This window comes from Phacochoerus africanus, chromosome 3, assembly GCF_016906955.1.
Source record: "Phacochoerus africanus isolate WHEZ1 chromosome 3, ROS_Pafr_v1, whole genome shotgun sequence".
In the NCBI taxonomy this organism is placed as follows: domain Eukaryota; kingdom Metazoa; phylum Chordata; class Mammalia; order Artiodactyla; family Suidae; genus Phacochoerus; species Phacochoerus africanus.
The window spans coordinates 168868925-168881770 of NC_062546.1; the positions used below are offsets into that span (position 1 = coordinate 168868925).

The 12846-nt window shown below is 37.8% G+C and overlaps 1 protein-coding gene across 1 annotated transcript in view; it reads right to left on the reverse strand.

The window, feature by feature from the left end:
• Positions 1-4020: 4020 nt before the first annotated feature.
• Positions 4021-12846, reverse strand: part of FTCDNL1 (formiminotransferase cyclodeaminase N-terminal like) — a 178336-nt gene continuing 169510 nt past the window's right edge. Inside the window, exon 6 of the mRNA XM_047773165.1 lies at positions 4021-4246. Coding sequence (XP_047629121.1) covers positions 4212-4246 — 35 coding nt within the window. The 3' untranslated portion in view covers positions 4021-4211. The remainder of the gene's footprint in view (positions 4247-12846) is intronic.

The following is a 12846-nucleotide window of genomic DNA, read 5'->3' on the forward strand; positions in this document are numbered from 1 at the left end:
CTCTCTTGTTGGTGCCTAGAGGGCAAGATCTCTGGCCACTTTAATTGATAGTTCAATCCACAACATAGAGCTAGTGGCCCATGGGTGCTTAATAAACCCTATCAGGTAATTAGAGTGGTGATGGGTAACTGTCTCTGATGTTGTTACCACTTGCCAAAGAATTAAACCATATTTATACTTTCAGTAATTATCTCCCATGACAAATTGTTCCCACAGGGACCCAAGCATTGTAATTTTAAGCTGGATTCTCATGATAGTAGTGATGACTCAATTATTCTTCTGTGAGCAGAGCCTGGTTCTCAAAAGAAACAATTTTCATAACTCATTAGACAAACCTTGGTCTGCTATAGGTATTCTTACTCAATACTTGAGGATGCAGGTGGGAGTAGGATGCAGGGATTTTTTTCTGAAGACAAACAGTGGCACTATAACTATCTCCACTTCCCAGAGCTATGGCACTTAAAGTTGCACATCTTTTTAATAGAGCAGTTATGTCACTAACTTACCTTAAGTATGTAACCTCAAATACGGTATATACACATGCATTTTCGTCAACAGCATTTTTGAATGAACTCTGTACAACTTTAGAGAAAGTATCTGAAAATACAGATTGAGATACGGCATAGACTGCTACCAACTACATATGCTCAGCAGACTACAGCCCTACTTGCCTCTCTTAAGTTAATAACAGCAATTTCCAAATCCTCTGGATCAACTACCCATAATGTCAAATAGGAATATTTCTATTGAGTCTCAGATTTGGTGTCAATTTAGTTGGCAAGGTTGGGGGGCAGCGTTGGAGGGAAGGCAGTTTTTATATATGTTATGGTATAAGTTGCTTAAAATCTCTAAGAAAAATTTCACTTTTAAGCATGAGGGTACATACAGTTTGTTTTTTTTTTCCTGAAAAAGTTTTAGTTCAGTAAGGAATGACTTTTGAGAAAATGTATATACTTTCCCAAGTGTGGTGAGAAGATAGTCGGCATACCTAGGAATAGATTTAAACTGTAATGACAGTTATACTTAAGCTTCTTCACAAACAGACAAAGGTTTCTGTGGTTTCCTTTTTTTCCATTGAGTCTGTAATCTTTCATGATGATCATTTCATTAAAATGTACCGCATGCTGATTTGTTTTTCCTCTGTGGAGTTGGTGCTTCCTCCATACTGATGTTACTTTGCCTTTCTCTGGACTGATCTTGATTTGATTGAAATAATGTGGAATCAAAATGGTAGTCTAAAAATGTTAAACCATTTATTCTAGAATATGATGTAACCAGCTCCAATAATCTCTGATGGCAACACTAATACAAGGAGAAGCACCAATCTAGAGGCTGGTAAGCAGAGGAAATATTCAGTCCACACTGACCACCATTTTTGTGCTTTTGGCAAGAATATGACTCAGGTGGCAGAATTTTGGAGATAAAGTCTCAAAGAGAATGCAAATGCCTTTACCCAGATACTGTACTCCCTCAAGAACCATAAAGAATCCCCCCATCTTCCACCACATGTACACACATCATCATCTTTTTATCTTTAATTCAGATAGAGGTATTCTATTCATTCTACTTTCATACATTTAACTGCATGGGTTTTTCTGAGGCAGAAGTCTCCCAGAATTTTTGGGTAACTCCATTCTTCCTGTACGGCTGATCAGGGTTAGAGGCTTGCCCTAACTGCAATGTGCTCATGCATACATATATAAGGGGAAAAATTAAAGCAAATCTCTAAGTAATCCAGACAAGTTGCAATCAATTCACATAATTCATTTAAGTGTTTTTAAAATACTGTCTCTAGGAGTTCCCGTTGTTGTTGTGGCACAGTGGAAACGAATCCGACCTGGAACCATGAGGTTGCGGGTTCGATCTCTGGCCTTGCTCAGTGGGTTAAGGATCGGGCATTGCCATGAGCTGTGGTGTAGGTCGCAGATGTGGCTTGGATCTGGCATTGCTGTGGCTCTGGCATAGGCCCACAGGCAAAAGCTCTGATTAGACCCATAGCCTGGGAACCTCCATGTGACGCGGGTGCAGCCCTAAAAAGACAAAAGACAAAAACAAATAAATTAAAAAAATTAAAATACTGTTTCTAATCCAATGTTGCAGAAATACAGAATCCAATTTCTGCACCCAAGAACTTTTGATGAACTGGGTATAGAATACAACCTCACCAACACAAAACAGATTATTTTATTTTATTTTATTTTTATTATTTATTTATTTTTTTGTCTTTTTGTCTTTTAGGGCCACATCGGCAGTGGCATATGTTGGTTCCCAGGCTAGGGGCCAAATCGTAGCTGCAGCTGCTGGCCTATGCCAGATCTGAGCCGCGTCTGCAACCTACACCACAGCTCACAGCAACGCAGGATCCTTAACCCACTGAGCAAGGCCAGGGATCAAACCCGCATCCCAATGGATGCCACTCATTAACCACTGAGCTACTACGGGAATTCCAAAACAACTTATTTTAAAATACAGTGGAGTGGAAGTTCAGAGTACACTATGTATACAATGTAAGTAAATCTATCAAGTGAATGATCAAACCAGTCAAAGCAATCACAGGCTCTCTTTGACCTGACATGTTCATGGAAAACTCTAGGCTCCTACTTAACTTTTTATATGAGAGACATATGACTGAAGTCTTAGTTTTGGAGCATGAATAGTCATGGAACATAAATTCTACATTTTACTTAGTGGACCACTGGGAAAGTTTCAGTTAATCACTGAAGTCTAGTATGGGGTGTGCCAGAAGTGCTGGGAAGGTATCCCAAAATTACTGCAGATCCCAGAAGAAAGCTGGTGGACTATCTCTACTGTTCATCATGAGTGTGAACAGAGATATGATCATGGTGGTAAAAACCAATTGCTTTTCTAAAACGAAACCTCTGGTAGTCAAATCTATTTTTCTTTGTCATGTGCTATGAATAAAATGATACTCATACCACTGCACAGTTTAAATTATTTCCTAGAGTGCAGTGGGCTTTGGAACTCAGTGATCTCAATTTTAAAGTAACTCTTGGGGGAAGCAAAAGGAGTTGGCACCACACAGTGAAGTATTTCATCACCTACTCTCCCTTACCCCCCAAAACCCTGTATATCTTAGGTACAAAAATTCCATTACTTTGGCCTGAGATCAAGTTTCTTCATGTTGTAGTTTCAGTTAACACACTCCAAATGAAAGAATCCAAACAGACACTTGATAAGCTATCTACCATGTATCAAGTTCATATCAGTTGATCAGAAGACTATATTCTGAAATGACTGACAGTTCTTTGACAATACCAATGTATTACCTGTCAAGCTGCAAAATATGCTTTTGATATACGGAAGTGAAATAATATTGAAATAAAGCTAACTCTAAGTTAAAACAGCAGTTATGCTATTCCAAATGGATCCCAGATGACTGTGAAAGGCATATTTGTCTGCATAATAACAATTATATAAGTGATACATGGTTATTACATTGATGAAAAACCTCAATGCATATACTATGTAGGTACTCCTACCGTATTAAAATAAAAAACAATACTGAACTCAGTAACTTGAGTGGAACAGAAATTTGGAATTAGAAATTTAGAGAACAAAATATGGCAAAAGTTTGGTCATTGGTATTAAGGATGCAACTTATTTCCTCTAAGCTTACCTCTGAGATTCCCTTATTGGAGGAAATGTGTGATAATTAGTTCACTTTGGGTTAAATGATTGATATTTTTAACATATGAAACTGGTTATTTTGTAGCTAAAGTTTACCCTGCTTTCCTATAGCTTCACAAACTTTCCATTTTAAATTACAGAACTTCCATGCTAATTATAAACTTTTATCTTTAAAAGTGGTGCTGCCTTTTAATCATTTGCTGTAGTTGATTTTTTTCTTTCCTAGAAGCTTATAGAAGATGGCACTGTTCTTAATTTTGACCAATGAAAGTTTTGCTTGTCTAGCAGAAGCTCAAGGTTTTATTAATACTCTAGGAAGTCTTAGTCAAAGCCAGAATTTAATGCAAAGCAAAATGTTAAACACAAGAATTTACACTTACAACATATGAATGCTTATCTGTGTTAGCAAAGGAAATAAAAACTTCTTTTTTCCTCACCTGGGCAATATACTGAGAGCTATTTCACCTTTTTCAAAATTAGCCAGAGCCAGATTGGTTCAGGTGGTAAAGCTGGAGTCAGTTCATGGGCTGGTGAGCTGGTTTGCTTGATTTTCTTCTCTATCATCACTGTCTGTGCTGTGAGTTTGCAGCTCTGTGCCCTGGAAATGGCAGGTGGAGCAATTAAGTGCAAATCCATCTCTAGAGGTCCCTAAACTGCTAAATATATGTGATCCAGGGATAGTTGTTCAGTAGCCTTAATCTTGAGTGATAAACATGGGAATGGGAGGGTCCATGGGAGAGGCATTAACTCCGGTCAATAAAGTACCAGTAAGTGTAAATAATAATAACAATGCAGAGTACCTGTCATGGCTCAGAAGAAATGAATCTGACTAGCATTCATGAGGGCGCAGGTTTGATCCCTGGCTTCAGTGTGTTAAGGATCCAGCATTGCTGTGGCTGTGGCATAGGCCAGTGGCTACAGTTCCGATTTGACCCCTAGCCTGGGAATCTCCATATGTAGCAGGTATGCCCCTAAAAAAAAACAAAAACAAAAAAAAATGACAATGATAACTACAATTTATTTAGTGTTCCTTGGGACCAGGCATGGTGCTAGTACTTCTTCCCTCCGCATGATGTGGTTTTGTCTACATTTTACAGAGGCTCAAAGAGTTGTATAACTTATGAAGTTCATAGTGATGGAGCCGTGATTTGAAACAGGCATGTCTCATCCCAAAGGCCATGCTTATAATCCAGAGGCTTTCCAATCGGGATCTGTAGAACATGAGAGTCACCTAAGAGATTTCTAAAGGATGTGTTTCCCACTGGAGAGTGTAGGGAGAAAAGGGAACCCTTCTACACTGTTGGTGGGACTTATACGCTGAGAACTATAAAATATTAATCAAGGAAATTAAAGAATATGTAAAGAAATGGAAAGATATTCTATGATCCTGGGTTGGAAAAATTAATATTGTAAAAATGGCTATACTACCCAAAGCAATCTATAGATTCAATGCAACCCCTATCAAATTACCCACAACATTTTTCACAGAACTAGAAGAAACAATCCAAAAATTTATAAGGAACCACAAAAGACCCAGAATTGCCAAAGCAATTCTGAAGAACAAAAACCAAGCAGGAGGCATAACTCTCCCAGACTGCAGGCAATATTACAAAGCCACAGTCATCAAGATAGTGTTGTGCTGGTACTGAAACAGATATAGAGACCAATGGGACAGAATAGACCCAGAAATAAACCCAGACACTTATGGTCAATTAATCTTTGACAAAGGAGGCGAGAACATAAAATGGGAAAAGACAGTCTTTTCAGCAAATATTGCTGCGAAACCTGGACAGCTTCATGCAAAGCAATGAAACTAGAACACACCCTCACACCATGCAAAAAAAATAAACTCAAAATGGCTGAAAGGCTTAAATATAAGACAAGACACCATCAAACTCCTGGAAGAGAACATAGGCAAAACATTCTCTGACATCAACCTTACAAATGTTTTCTCAGGACAGTCTCCCAAAGCAACAGAAATAAAAGCAAAAATAAACCAATGGGACCTAATCAAACTGACTAGCTTTTGCACAGCAAAGGAAACCAAAAAGAAAAAAAAAGACAACTTATAGAATGGGAGAAAGTAGTTTCAAAATGATGCAACTGACAAGGGCTTAATCTCTAAAATATACAAATTACACCTCAACAGCAAAAAAGCCAACAATCCAATTGAAAAATGGGCAAAAGATCTGAATAGACATTTCTCCAAGGAAGATATACAGATGGCCAACAAGCACATGAAGAAATGCTCAACATCCCTGATTATTAGAGAAATGCAAATCAAAACTACCACGAGATACCACCTCACATCAGTCAGAATGGCCATCAACAATAAATCCACAAATAACAAATGCTGGAGGATGTATGGAGAAAAGGGAACCCTCCTGCACTGTTGGTGGGAATGTAAGTTGGTACAACCACTATGGAGAACAGTATGAAGGTACTTTAGAAAACTATATATAGAACTACCATATGACCCAGCAATCCCACTCTTGGACATATAGCTGGACAAAACTTTCCTTGAAAAAGACACATGCACCCGCATGTTCATTGCAGCTCTATTCACAATAGCCAAGACACAGAAACAACCCAAATGTCCATCGACAGATGATTGGATTAGGAAGAAGTGGTATATATACACAATGGAATACTACTCAGCCATAAAAAATAACAAAATAATGCCATTTGCGGCAACATGGATGGAACTAGAGACTCATACTGAGTGAAGCAAGTCAGAAAGAGAAAGACAAATGCCAAATGATATCACTTATATCTGGAAACTAATATATGGCACAAATGAACCTTTCCACAGAAAAGAAAATCATGGACTTGGAGAACAGACTTGTGGTTGCTGGAGGGAAGAGGGGAGGAGTGGGATGGATTGGGAGCTTGGGGTTAATAGATGCAGACTATTGCCTTTGGAATGGATTAGCAGTGAGATCGGGCTATGTAGCGCTGGGAACTATGTCTGGTCACTTGTGATGGAGTATGATAATGTGAGAAAAAAGAATGTATACATGTATGTGTAACTGGGTCACCATGCCGTACAGTGGAAAATTGACAGAACAGTCACTGTAAACGAGCTATAGTGGAAAAAAATAAAAATCATTATAAAAATCAAAAAAAAAGGAAAAAGAAAAAAGAAACATACTTTAATTAAAAATAATGCTGGTGGAAAAATGGCACCAACCGACTTGCTTGATGCAGACTTGCTGCAAAACTTCAATTTGTAAAAAACAAAATCTGCAAAGTGCAATAAAAAATTTAAAAAATAAAAATAAATAAATTAGTGCTGTCGCTATGGAAAACAATATGGTTCCTTAAAAAAACTAAAAATAGAAGTACCATATGATCTAAAAATCCCACTCCTGGTCATGTATCCAGAGAAAACTCTAGTTCAAATAGATACATGCACCCCAAAGTTCACAGCAGCACTATTCACAACTGCCAAGACATAGAAGCAACCATCACCAGATGAATAAAGAAAATGTGGTGTATATATATATATATACATATATATATACACATATATGTGTGTGTGTGTGTATATATGTATATATAGTGGAATATTACTCAGCCTTCAAAAAGAATGAAATAATGCCATTTGCAGCAACATGGATGTAGAAATGATTATACTGAGTGAAGTAAGTCATAGAGAGAAAGAGAAGTATCACATAATAATACATGGAATCTAAAAAATGATACAAATGAACTTACTTATAAAACAGAAACAGACTCAGATATAGAAAGCAAAGTTTGGTTACCAAAGGGGAAGGAAGTGGAGGGATAAAGCAAGAGTTTGGGATTATCAGATATACACTGCCATATATAAAATAGAGAAACAAGAAGGTCCTACTGTATAGTACATGAACTATATTCAATATCTTGTAATAAACTATAATGGAAAAGAATTTGAAAACATATATATCACAGATATATGGAATTCCCATTGTGGCTCAGTGGAAATGAAATGGACTAGTATCCATAATGATGCCTGTTTGGATCCCTGGCCCTGTTCAGTGGGCTAATGATCCTGTATTGCCAGTATAGGTCGTAGACATAGCTCAGATCTGGCATTGCTGTGGCTGTGGTGTAGGCCAGCAGCTGCAGCTCCAATTCGACCCCTAGCCTGGGAACCTCCGTATGCCACAGCTGTGGCCCTAAAAAAAAAAAAAAGAAAAGAAAAAGAAAAAAAATTTTCCCATGTTATTACATATTTTTCTGATATAATTTTTCAATCTATGTGATATTACATCATACAAATACATAAATTTATTTAAACAAATACTTATTAAGTATTTAAATTGTTTCCAATTAGCAAACAACACTTCATAGGGGGAAAAAAAGAACTTATTTCCTGGTTCCAGGAGCCAAGGAATTTGATTCTGTGAACCTGGGGGGCAGCCTGAAATCTGGTCCCTTCTTTTTTTGTTTTTAACAGTTCTCCCAAGTGATTTTAACCCTGATCAAGATTTAGAGGAGTTCTCATCATGGCTCAGTGGTTAACAAACCCAACTAGTACCCGTGAGGATGTGGGTACGATCCCTGGCTCAGTGGGTTAAGGATCTGGCAGTGTTGTGAGCTGTGATGTAGGTAGGAGACTCGGCTCGGATCCCGAGTTGCTGTGGCTGTGGCGTGGGCCAGCAACTACAACTCCGACTGGACCCCTAGCTTGGAAACCTCAATATGCTGCAGGTGCAGCCCTAAAAAAAGCCAAAAAGAAAAAGATTTAGAAACCACTACTCTAACCAGTGCTTCCTAATCCTTCGTAATAACGATACTATCTGCATGGTTCACAGGGCAGCAGACAAAGCTGCTTCCAAACAGCTGTCTGGAGCCTCCAGCCAGCACTGGTCCTACCCAGGCCTAAGGAGTCAACATAATAGCACATAGGTAAGCCAGCCCCAGAACACTAGTAGAATTGGTAATGCCTCAGTTAAGACTCCCCAGTCTAAAATCCTAGAGCCGAACACTGATCAGTGTTTTGAAACTGTTATATAGAGGAAACACTTGTATGAGAAACTGAAAGGATGGAACTTCCGAAATGGCTTCATACAGTTTCTGAGTCCCCAACCTGCTCCCCAGCAAAGGCTCTTGTGCTGAGAGGTATCTTACTTATTGCTCCCAGGATTGGCTGAGAAGCAAATTACCTTTTGGGTAGAACACAAGGAGCTCAGGTTAGAAGTGGGAGGTTGGAGAGGAGAAGACAGGGAAGAATTTTTCTTCATTTGGTCCATAAGGCGATTTTTCTCATCTCAGTAACAAAGAATTAGCTCCCAAGATAGGAAATACTCAACAGAGGAATAGGTTTCTTTGTTGGGGGGAGGACAGAAAAAACAACATGATCCCTGGCTTCACTCAGTGGGTTAAGGATCCAGTGTTGCTGTGAACTGAGGTATAGTTTGCAGATGCAACTCAGGTCTGGCATTGCTGTGGCTGTGGCATAGGCCAGCAGCTGCAGCTCCAACTTGACCCCTAGACTGGGAACTTCCATATGCTGCAGGTGCAGACCTAAAAGGCAAAAAAAAAAAGCAAAAAAAAAATTAAAAATTGAAAAAATAAGAGTTTCATAGCTCTTAGGTAAAATGGTTTTGAGGTTTATATAAAAGAAGAAACATGTAGTGTTTTTTATGGTGCATTGGTTTTTCTTAAATGTTTTGGTAAAAAAACAAAGATGGTCAATCTTATCAATACTAAACAGTTCTAGTGGACATAACAGTCACACTTTTTTTTTTTTTGACCTTGCCCACTGCATGCAGAAGTTCCTGGGCCAGGGATTGAACCCTCACCACAGCAGTTACCCAAGCCACAGCAGTGACAAGGACAGATCTTTAACCCGCTAGGCTACCCGGGAACTCCACAGCCATACTTTTTAGGATTATATTTTTCTATGTAAATACTTTCTTCCTAAATAAAAATTACTTTAGTCATGCCAATATTACAGATGGTAAAGTAAATCTAAGAATATCGTGAAACTGGAAATAAATTTTTTAGTTTGGTCCCTTTACCAGAATTTCTCAAATTTGGGATTGAAATATCATTTGCATACACAAAACTGTTTTATGCTGTTCTTTTGTCACATCGTCATAATATGGATGGCTCTGTTTTGAATGCAAATTATATTTAGAGTCACTCATTATCATTTTAACAAATATTATAGCTCTGTGTTCTCAAGTCTCTCTTCCTATGTATCACACTTGTACATAACTTTATGAAATTGGTATTTAAAGGGCAATAATCTCCTAACCTTAACAAAGCAAATTATTAACCCATCAACAGTAGAGCAAGAGATGCAAAAGGTCTTGTTAATGACATGCTGAGCTGACTCAAAAATTTATTCACTCATACATCGGTATTCTTAAAACAGCTCCTATTAAAATATAACACTCATACAATATATTCTATGCTATCACTTTAAAACTGAGAGCAAACTATTGAAGGTGGCATAAAAAAATATGTGAGACCAAGAATGGCAAAAGAGGACATTATCCAGGTTTTTTTTTTTTTTTTTTGATGTAGCATAGATCAGACTAGCTTCATTCTTCTAAGGCCTCAATGATACTCTACCAGGCATTAATTTGAAAGCCTCAAGCCACCTTGAGTCACTCAATAGAAACAAAAATCTAAGCAGGGGGCAGAGAAGACTAGTAATTTTTTAAAAAAGAAATGCAACTGGAGAAAATAAGATGTTTTGTTCCACTAGAAATATGACTCTTCACTTTCCCAATCTAACAGGGGCTTGTTCTTATGCTATGAATAATATAGCTGTAACTCATCAGAATTGTCTACATTTTAATTTGAAAAATCGTTCCTATGTTAATCTTTAATAGCCTGTCTTCTGGACCAACAGAAAGAGTTACAAAAGAAGTCATTTACAGTGGCGTAATTAAGGCCTATGAGAAGCATATTCAGTAATGTGGTGCCGTGCCCCTTTTCATCCAATGGCCTTGCTGGTATATAGATCCACCATTTGATCAGTGCATCTGGCCCCAGGGGCTTCATGGTCTGCAAGCCACAACCTACTAATAAGCACCCTCCAGCTTGTTTGCTAAACAGATCAGTCCTGGCAGGCACCCAAAAACTCCAGGCCTTGAAACTTGGAGCTTTTTAACTTGCACGGCCTATTGTGTGGCAAGCAAGAGAATAAACTATGTACCTCATAAATGCAGAGCAATTATGGATCAGTTAGTAATACAGCTGTGGCTCAAAAGATTGCTTACCTAAACCAAATCGAGGCCTAATTTATTTTTGTATTGTCTTTGTTAAAAACCAAACAAACAGCTCTACAGAGCTTGTATACACAGTAAAGAAAATGGCTGCATTTTCCTTATAAACAAGATGGCAACTATTGGCTAAAAGATATCATCCTCAATAGCTGAAGGTTGTCTTTTAGAACCAAGCCATTGCTCATCGTAGACTTCTGAGGTTGCTTAAGGAAAAGTGGAAGGTAGAAGGCTTTCATTAAGCTGAATGTGTTAGGGGTCGGGGGCTATACAATGCTGTTTCTTGCTGTAGACAGATAAAATATCATCAACTTCAAGCATGAGGATGTAAAAATGAAGTAGTCTTTATTTACAAAGAAGTGGTAAAGTAGCTTGAGTTTGTGTGCAATAATGTGCCAATAATTACGATGTGTGCTGGTAGACCTCTTTGGAAAAGCTCTGTTTTAACCAAAGTAATACTTGCCAACTTATGAATCCATATGATACAAAAACAAAACTAACTAAAGCACATTAGGTTTGTAGAGGTATTAACATTAACTTACCTGAAAACGGCTAGCAGAGCATCAGCATAGAATTTTTACTCCATAACTAATGTTTTTCTACTGTTTGAACATCTATACTATGATAACTGCATTAAGTAACAAACCTTAGAACCTTGGGAAAGTGTTGTGAGAACTCTTTGTGACCTTCATTTTAGGAAATGTGTAATTTTGAAAATGTCTCTACAGATAATAATAGATAATAAAGACATAGTAAGGCTGGTTTGAAGGAGATAGAATCTAGATCTGGTTTCATTATTTATTAACTATGTGACATTAAGCAATCAACATTCCTAACTGAACATCAGTCCCCTCATCTGTAAATAGGAGTATGACTATCTTGGAGGGATGCTGAACAGGAACTTTGTTAATGGAGGTAAGTACTTAGTAATGTGCAGATATCTACAAGTGTAAACTCTTTTTGTTGCTAAATAGAAACAAACTTAGAGAACTGTCAGGTACATATCTGTGAATGACAATAGATTTCTTTGGGACCAACTTACAATGATACTAATCAACTTGATTTAGGGATTGGAATATTAATTTAGGATTTATAGAGAATGGTGTATGATCTCATATTACCTTTTGATTTGCTAGCCATTTCTTAATCCTTGAATTTTGCCACAGTGTGGATATTTGAGATAAATTGATGACTAAATGCTCCAATTATTAGCTCCAAATCTTAGGGTATCCAATCTGATTGCAATATGCATGAGTTGGCATTAAGCATATATTTTAGTACTTTTTCCTGACAGATAATCAGTGTCTGCCCTCTCCTCCTATTTTATGTAATGTTATTAGTCAGCTATTGCTTCAACAATGCTATGTAACAAACCACGCCCCAAAGCCCAATGGCTTAAAATGGTATGCACTTATCTCCCACTCACGAATCTGCAGGTTGACTGCAACTTATCAGGCTAGGGTGGACTTCAGGCTCTGGGATCTGGTCTTTGAATTCCAGGATCTAGGCTGAAGATTGGGTGTAAGTCTGTTCCACATGTCTTTTCTCTTCCTTGAATAAGTGACTATCCAGGAAATGTTCTTTTCATATCAAAGGGAAGAGGTATAAAGCATTGGCCCAGAATGCACACGCTAACATTTCACCCAAATTCCATCAAGCCAGGTGATGAAGCCCAACTACAGTGGGGCAGGGAAGTATATTTCATTTCAGTGGGAGGGACTTCAAAATTACAGGGCCAGGGCCCTTGGTGAGCAATTCAAACACAAGGAAAGCATGACGAATTGGAAAAATGATCCAATCTACTATACATGTTTTTATAAGTGAGCTTATATTTTAGTTTTCTACATCTTAAACATCATTAATAACTTTTGATTACATTCTTAAATCACCCATAACTTAAGTAACCCATGTGGCTATCAAACACTTGGAATATGGCTAGCCCAAACTTTAATTTGCTGGAAGTATAAAATACACA